Source organism: Struthio camelus, chromosome 1 (genome assembly GCF_040807025.1).
Source record: "Struthio camelus isolate bStrCam1 chromosome 1, bStrCam1.hap1, whole genome shotgun sequence".
Lineage (NCBI taxonomy): Eukaryota > Metazoa > Chordata > Aves > Struthioniformes > Struthionidae > Struthio > Struthio camelus.
The window spans coordinates 78,325,243-78,334,373 of record NC_090942.1 but is presented as its reverse complement, the minus strand read 5'-3'; the positions used below and the strand labels follow the sequence as shown (position 1 = coordinate 78,334,373).

At 37.4% G+C, this 9,131-nt stretch overlaps 1 protein-coding gene across 11 annotated transcripts in view; it reads right to left on the bottom strand.

Moving 5' to 3' along the window:
- Positions 1–274: 274 nt before the first annotated feature.
- The window catches only part of LOC104146640 (patatin-like phospholipase domain-containing protein 2), a 47,483-nt gene continuing 38,626 nt past the window's right edge, over positions 275–9,131 (bottom strand). For all 11 annotated transcript variants that reach the window (XM_068951225.1, XM_068951162.1, XM_068951197.1 and 8 more), the window contains 4 exons: positions 8,119–8,334; positions 6,996–7,128; positions 5,641–5,757; positions 275–2,336 (listed from right to left, as the gene is read on the bottom strand). In XM_068951225.1, coding sequence (XP_068807326.1) covers positions 2,045–2,336; positions 5,641–5,757; positions 6,996–7,128; positions 8,119–8,334 — 758 coding nt within the window. In that variant the 3' untranslated portion in view covers positions 275–2,044. The remainder of the gene's footprint in view (positions 2,337–5,640; positions 5,758–6,995; positions 7,129–8,118; positions 8,335–9,131) is intronic.

Genomic DNA, 9,131 nt, shown 5'->3' with positions numbered 1-9,131 from the left:
TAGAGAGGAGTACTAGTACAATAGCTTGGCCAACTTAAAAGACCTTAGCCTTTTTATTTTATTTTAGTAAGACAAAGGGTTGTTGTGTAGAACTGAAGAAGTGGTTCAGGTCAACTCAAATGTAGTTAGCAGAACTGTTCCAGGACACAGAAAGGAAGCATAACTTGGCATTCATGTTTAAATTCTAGAACATGTTGGTAAAACCTACATTCAACAGAACATGGTAAAATGAGATTACAGAAAGTTTAAAGTTATAAATAAAGACAATTTAAACTAGATCTTATATATTTTAATTGTAGTTACGGTAACATTTCCAGTTTTTTATGCAAATTTGAAGACACACACAAAACAAGAAACAGAAGTAGGAGTTAAATAGCACCAGTCATGTGTAATATGAAAATTCATGACCTGACACCTTCACCCATGCCCCCCAACATTTGAAAAGCTTGTTAGTTGTGTAAAATTTAGCACTTCAAGTTTAGGGAAGTCACAGCTGAAGAACTGCTCACAGGTTGGTCCAATTAGAAAAGCTAGGTTCTGCTATCTGAAAGACTTCTAGATATTCAAAGTTAACACTTTCTGCTCTGGGGAAAAAAAAAAAAAATCAATTCCTTCTCTTCCCTCTTCTGAGATCACATACCCAACCACCTTTCCTTTTCCAAGATACTTTCAATAAGCACTAATCAATCACATTTATAGGCTCTTCCCTGGACGGTAGCTGAGTTGCACCAAATTCATATCCCTGTATGAGAAACCTTCAAATGTCACACACTTGCCCTCAAAACACATGCACGAATTGAACTTCAAAGCCATAGTAGTTTCCTTCTATTTTTTTCCAAAAAATGTACATATCAAAGACGTGATAACAAGACATTAAGGAAACAGTTAATCTTCTAATAGACTAATGCATTAAAACTATATAATACCTTTGTAAGGGAAAGTGTTTAAAATCCTCATGACTCAATACAGACATGATCTGGCTGATTTTCAACCATGATTTGAGACCTCTACACAGGTCTGGATATTGCCGTTTCCAATTTACATCTTACATGTTTGATTCGTCTGACAATCAGTACTGGAAAGCTTTCTTTGGGCTACTCTATCTTAATAAGACAGATGGGACCCCTTTTTCCTCTTTTCAAGTAACAGGAAGTGAAGGAAGGGGAGAAAAATCCTGAAGTTGGAAGAAAAGGAAAGTCATCAACAATGACTGAGCAACAATTAGAAGGAGGACCAAAACGCCATTTACCACTTGCAATACACTGATGTATTAAGGTATGCCATTAAGCTTTACACCTTCCCAAATTACTGCTTGCTAATCACAGTCACCGTTTTACCTACTTTTCAACACTTACTCAAGAATTAAGCCCTTGTTAAGTATACAAAAATCCACTGAAATCACTGAAGTGGTATCTGTTTACGCTTCAGGTGAATCTGTCCCAGCTCTTATGACCTTTTCCCTTGAAGTATTTGAGCAGAGAAGGAGCCACTGAGGAACTAGGAAATATATAGAATAACCTGGAATAATACTGTTCCTACAGTATCTCACGCAGGCAACTTTTCCATAAATGCAGCAATATGTTTAAACATAAGGCAAAGACATTGGAGGCCATTACAAAGTTCTTTTGTATAATTCCCTTTATGAAGTACAAGTCCAATTTCATTTAAGTGCCATAAATATAATCATAACATAATATTGTTAAGACTTATACTTTTAAAAAGATTTTTGCTATCAATGTTTGTCCAACAAACTGTTTACAGGGTTTTTATGCTGAAAGTGGATTTATTTCCAGAGAGACACCATTAGTCTTACCACAGTTCATTGTGCTGGTGATTTAACAAAAGTGTAACTGGTTACTTAGTATAGTAACCACTGTTTTTATAATCCTTAGACAATAGAATTCCAAAGGCAGATTTGTCATGAAGCTGTAAACAAAGACTTTTCCAAGACTTACTGGCAATAAACAAAGTGAGTTTTAATCCTTTAGGATATGAATCTCTCTGCCAAATTGGAATTTTGAAAGCTGAGGTAACTATTTCCAAATTAATATTCTGGAACAGTTTGGAAACTCTTCTCTGAGGAAGAGTCAAAATCTACCGCCAACCCAGGTTCATCAGAATTTGGGAGAAAATTAGGATAGGAATCCAAGTCTGAATGCTGCTTTATGTTAACAGAAGCATGTTTCATGGCTGAGTGCACGAAGTATGAAGAGTCCCAGAGCCAGGTTTCAAGGTCTGCAGAAGAATGAGGCATTTTAAGATGACAGTATGAAGAATGACAATCCACAGTAGAAGGGACGGTTTGACATTTTCTTAGTGATACATAGTTGTCTTTCCTGTTTTAAAAAAAAAAAAAAAAAGAGAAGAAAGAGAGAGATAAGTACTATTTCAATGATGTTTCTATTACAGTTCATATGTTAAACTTCATATGAGGAGGAACACCAGAGGAAAAAAGGTCGATCAAATGGTTAATTCTAAATGCGTTTAATGAGTTAGGATAGAGGACAACAGGAACAGGATCTTGAAATGATCATATCTAAAGGAAGGGCACCCTTGCCATTATGCAATGTCCTCAAAAGAGGGTATAGACTAGTTGCACTAAAAGTCACCACAGTGTTCTGGTAAGTTCAGAAGGGAGGACTTAGTTTATACATTAACTCTTAAATAGTACTGATCTTCCCCAGCTATCCACACGGAATATTTCATCATTTATCAATCACAGCAATAACCAAACATGAACAAGTATGATCAACATTTACTAATCTAGTAGTACAGATAGCTGTTCAGCTTCCTAAATGCAGTCTCTGCTCCTCACTGTACAAGCAGTTAAATATCATCAACCAAAAGGCTGAACAGAACTTTTGTACACTCGAAAAGAGCAAATGAATCCGCAGGTTTTTCATTCTTTTCCAACCTGAGAAACAGGAAACTGCAGTTATCACCAAGAATACCTAGCTTTTTCCTTCAAAGTTCTCTCTCCCCTCTTGTAATATTTTTTGCCCCCCCCCCCAAAAAAAAAGAAAAAAGAAAAACCAAAACCACCCACCAAAAACATCAAAAAGCAAACTCACCATGCACACACTTCAATGTCCATTTCCAACCTGAAGTTTAGAAGATACACAAGCAGATACCAGCCACTAGGCTGGAGTTTCCTAAAAGTATTTCCAAACTGTAAACAGCTCAAATTTTTATGAAATTTGATTCCAAAGAGAAGTAGACATAAGATCTGATGACATAAGGGGAAGGGAAAAAAAGAAGGGGAGGGGGAATTTACTCTCTGCAAAAGCAGGAGTAAGTTCTTGATGGATGGATGTTAAAACAAAGCACAATGCCCATGAAGTATGAGTCACCTATTGAATACAATGCAGGATTCCACATACAAAGCTTTAGGACCTAGCCATCTGAAGAGGGAATCCACTTAAAGAAAGGCTTCATAAAACTTAAAAGTCCAACCACGTAAAGAGCTCAGTGGGAGTTAATCACCTTTAAGGTATCATAAAAGTATGCTTCCAAAGCCACATGACCACCATGCCCTGTTTTACGACCAAGATCTTGCTCTTTCTACAAAAAGGAAAACAACAATTCTAGTTGATCGTGATCCAAGGACAAAATAACGCCTGTGAGACGTCAGAGTTGAGCTGTGGTGCTCTCTTCTAAATGTCCACCACAAATGAAGAGGGTCCCAAGACTGGTAAGGTTGGAACCCAAGCGACATGAAGCTGCTAAATAAATGTAAAAGCAAGAAAATGACTATACCCACATTTATTGCGGAAAGGAGTCAGAAACATCAGTAAGGAAAGAAAGAAAAAAGGTCACAGGACAACATAGGACATTAAATAATTGAAGAGGTGATACTAGGATGACAGCAGATGATACTAAAAACTCCATCTCTGTTCAGACAGATGGCCTCAAAAGCATACCAAGATTATACAAGAAAAGATTTTAACTCACTTTGGAAAGAAAGAGAGGCTGTTCACATACAGGAGTTAAATACTTCCATAGTCTCCGTACAACTCAATACTAAAAAAATTATTTTAACAACCTAATATTAAAGCCACTTTTTAATGCTTCTGGAGAGGGAAGGAAACCTCAAACTCATTAACACTTGAATGTTTTCTCTGACCAGAACCTTTCACTTTGACAGCTCCATACTTCTAAAGGACGGAGCGTAAGAATCAGAACTTTCAAGATGCTAATCCAGAATCTGGCTCAACTTCTTATAACGAAGCAGAAACAGGCAAGTTCTTCTCAGACAGATGCATCAAATCTGCATTCCTGACTGGCTCAGTGTATAGCATTGCAAGGGCAAAGAATATCCTCTTGTTACTAATAAAGATAGAAAATGAGGAAGATCAAAGATGAAGACAAAACCTAAAGAACCCTTGGCTCAAACAAACTTTTTTTTTTTTTTTTTTAAAAAAAAAAACATACTCTCTATCCAGAACACGACAATAGGCTCACTGAAATAACTGCTGCAGTTCGCTGTCTCCAGTGCTACAGCTATGTTCCTGGGAAGCTTTTAAGAAGCGTTAAAGAATTCTTTGCAGTCCTAATAGCTTTTCTGGCCAGTTTCTCTTCCCCTTCTCCTACCTCCCCAGCAACTCCAGGAATTGAGAGAGTCATTGGAAAAATTACTGTAAAGTACGTCTGACCCACTCTACTGAAGCCTGAATTTCTGGTTTCTAAACCACATCTTAAGAGAGTTTATATTTGTGAGCATTTTGGCCTGCGAGAGAGTGTCTATGGCTCTTTGCTCATAGCACTACTTTGATATGGCTATGCAACTCACTGTTTCAGCCTGAAAGCCTATTTTTTACAGGAAAGTCTGCTGGTGTTGCTCACATTCATCCCACGGAAGTCTGCAGAGTTCCACTCTGGACATTTATCACATGCCCCAGCAAAAGGTGAAACTGTGATGGTATTCATACTTGGGTAAATTCTCAACAATTCCTCCATCCACATAGCACTAGAAAGATTAACATAAGTAAAAAGTCTGAAAGGCTTGAAGAGGAGAATAATGAAACTAGTTACAACCAGGTTACAGTAGGAGTCCATCTTCCACAACAACTGAAGTTCCTAGAAAATTTCCATTTTTGTCTTACTTATTTTAATTCTTCCCAGCTATCTTACAAGTCTGCCCTTCCTACTCGTTTTCATCTACTCTTTACTGTTACAACCTTCTCTTATCCAGATGCCTAAACCCCTAGTCTTTCTCCCAAAGTTTTCCAGCTCCTACCCACCACATCTGATTTAGAACATCTGGAGTAAGCTTCTCCTCCCTTTTCTTCCCAGCTGCTCCAGCTGCTGTGGAGCAAAGCAGAAACAAGGTCTCTGTTCTCAGTGCAGTGCGCGCTCTGTAGCTTCCCCAAAAAGCATAAGCCTACCAGGAGGCAATAGCTCTTCACCTACCCCAAGCAGTCATTGATCAATTAAACACAAACAAACTCCAGACAATATACTTAGGAAAAAACAAACAAACAAACCCCTGAAGATGAGAAGCAATGAAAACTGTCTTATGTTATCCTTGAGACAACCATTAAATCCTGTTTTAAGAGAGAAACTTATCAGTACTTGACACTCGGACTAAGACAGGAAATCTCTAAAAATGCATCATTTGCATGTAACAGCACACCACTTTACCTGGATGTACAGAAGAGCTTGCTTTTAGCCCTGGAATAAACTGTACCAGCAATCCGACAAAGCTGTTCTTGCATCCATCGAACATCATCAGGAATGTCAGGAAACCAGTTTACTAACCTACAGTCAAAAACAAAATACATGCACTGTTTTGTAAGAAACAGAGCTCACGTGAGGCACGTTCTTACATTTTCATGTCTAACCTCCAACAAAATAGCACAGCTTTTATCCTTCTCAAGTTAGCTCCCCCACCTGATACAGTGTCCAGGTTCTCCCAACACCTCTACGTTTCCATCTATTCCATTCATCTCCCTTCTACAAGCAGCACATAGCAGGGCAGCTCTGACCTACACACATGCTGCATGACTGACCAGTACGTGCAAGTTTACACCTGACTTTTTGGGAGCCTGCAAAACACTCGTCTCTGTGACCTCTCTGCGCGTTGGTTGGAACTTGTTGGTCAGCTTAAAGTTATGCGGGAGTCAAAGGAAGAACGGCAGGATGGAAGAATAAAAGGAAGGCAGAGACAGAACAATGTCACAAAGGTACTGTTTTTCTTTACATAATGCTCTTCAGAGAATTCAACCCCGCTAAAGCAGGAGGGGGGAGAAAAACCCACGTAAAACTCCCACTGAAACTTGCTTCCTCCCCACCTTCCAAAAAAGTGAAGTGGTATAGAAATAAACTATTTTACTGGAGTTTTATGTGGTTCCATTTATAGAACATGTTTTGACTTTTCTAGGTTTTTCTATAGATCATAAAGATACTAATATATACTAATATATTCTATAAATACTAATGACATCTGCCATTCACAGACTAGAATGCTTTTAAGCAAGCACTGAGTTTAGGGCTCATGGTAGAGTGTAATTCGTCTTGTTAGAGTTAGAAAACTTATGAAATTAATTCCTATTTCAACAGTACAACTTTGAGTCAACCTGAATAAACCTGGTAAGAAAATTTACATAGCGAGTAAACTACTAGATTTCACTCCTGACTTCAAAAAGAAGATACAACACAAGCACTACCCGGATGGAGTTCAAATATCACTGAGGAATATAGCAGTTGTAAAGAATCTGCTCCTGGAAAACACATCTAACAGTGCTTCTTTCTAGTGGTTAAAAGAAGCCCTTATTAGGTAAGTGCAAAGTTTTTAGAAGTCTTTCCAATACATTTATTTTTCTAGCCTTAGACTATAGAGGTTTTTAGAAGGATGCATTATCTAGGTAGAAACGATGATCTTTGGACAGTCAGCACTCAAACTATAGAGCACATGAGTGCTTGTAAAACTGAATAAGCACACAATGAGTAAATTCCTAAAAGTGCAATTCTAAAATAGTTCATAAAAAGATCCTTACCGTAAAGCAACAGAATAAGCAGACTCCACTGGTAGCGTATATGGTAGCATCAGATAGGACATCACCCGTATTGGGAAGAGTCTAGAGAACTGAGCATAGAATCCACTCTGTTCTTTACAAGCTTCTTGCAGTGCTAAAGGATAATCATTTTTCAAAAAGACGTTAGACTGTGTGTAAACGGTCCAAATAATTTCTTCAAGTGATTTGGTGATCTTTAGTCTAGTCAATATTATCAAGTGTTACTGAATAAGGATCAGACAGAGAATAACAAAAATAATCTCAAGTTATTGTTAGAGTAAACCTTCTTTAAGGTACTTTAAAATATGGGAAGTATTGACTCATACTACAGGGGCAAAAAAGTATTCCACAGAACCTTTAAGCAGTAAGTCTCAGCAGTAATTTATTATGAGAGGACATGAAGTTCACCTCCCCCAAAATAATTATGTACTTTAGATAGCATCCTTGTCTTGTCAGAGGCTACAGAACTCAAAAGGAGTTTGCTAAAAGCCTAGACTTCCGCATATTCCAGGTGTTACATATTGTTTTCAGAGATCTCATACTTCACATTTTTTTCCTCCTAGGTCACTGAGATCACAAATTTCAGATCTTGACAATACCAGTCAGCATCTACAAAGAACCTAGTTAAAAGTTATTCATTTAAAAAAAAAAAAAAAAAAGTGTTCTGGTCTACTAACATCTTATTCAAAGGACAGAAAAATCAGACAATCGGAAACCTACTGAAGCCTTGTTTAATAATAAAGTGAAGCTAAACAGCGTTTGCATTCGAGATTCACCTTTGTCATGAAACAAAGGGTCATAGAAAAATATTCTGTATATACAAAGAATATCCACAAAACCAAACAAGAATTTAAGTCATGACTCTATGGTGCTGAAAGCAACTTCTGCCTCTTGTTCCAATCATACTGTTTCTGTAGCTAAATCAGCATGTACACGTTCACATCTAATAACTATTTAAAGAACTTTTATGGGTTGAGCTAGTCTCTAATTTCACAGGGAATTACAAGATTAAAGAAAAAGCCTGTTTGTTATAAAGCTAAGAACAAAGGGAAAAAAAAATCAAAATGTTCTGTTCAAGTTACACAAGATAGCCTGAAGAACGTACCTTTACGAAGTCTAGGAGGAAGACTCTCAAATATGCTCTTGTCTAAAGGCCATGGATTTTGCTTCAGCTGGTTATTTAGTACTTCAACTTTCAAAGTTTCTACTCCATTATTTTCTGACATAGTTTTCTTGTTCATACGATCAACGCACTGCACAGCTTCCTGAGGATTTATTTTCGTGAAGGACAAGGTGATATAAATTGAGTCACTCAGAATACCTGAAAGAGTCAAGAACTTCCACTTAGGGCAGGCTTGATTCACAGGGCTGCAAAATACCGTAGAAATATTCCCTCAGAACTGGCCTTATCTATCCAATATCAAATACCACTTGGTCTTATAACCACGAACGTTTAATCATATTCCTGAATACTTTTTTGCAGGTCTAGGTCTCATTTTAAAGCAGGCTCTAAAGAAAAGGTGGAAAAAGACTAATTAACTGAAACTGCACTGGATACATACAGTCAATTATCAAAGTTGTTCTCTTGCAAGAATAAAAATAGTTTAAAAAAGGAGGAAAAATGATTTCCCATTTCTTTGAAAGAAAACACCTATAACACATATCAGACCAGTTTAGTAAATTTGAAGCGGCAGATACTACATAAGTACCTTTGGGGCACTGTTACAATAGGGTGGGAAAAAGAAAGCGAGTATGGTGAAATATCGTTTTAAGATGTATCCAAAATTCAGATCTAAATCAACACAGCTTGTCTCGCAAAACTGATGCATTCCCATTAATACATGGCACTAATATTTACCATTCATACCTTAGAGCCAAGCGCAAGATAATGAGCACAAAGTTACACATACAAGAAGGGCATTCACACTCAGTTTCCAGAAAAACAATTATGAAAGTATTTTTACATAAAGATTACAGAACCTAACTGGGATCCACACCTACATACAACAGCATCTCTTTCCTACCTACAAGTATTCTAAAAAAGACATAGAGAGAATTCAGCAGAAAAGAACTAAGGTGTTCTAGATTGGAAGGGGTGGGGGAACTCCTGGAGTTGAA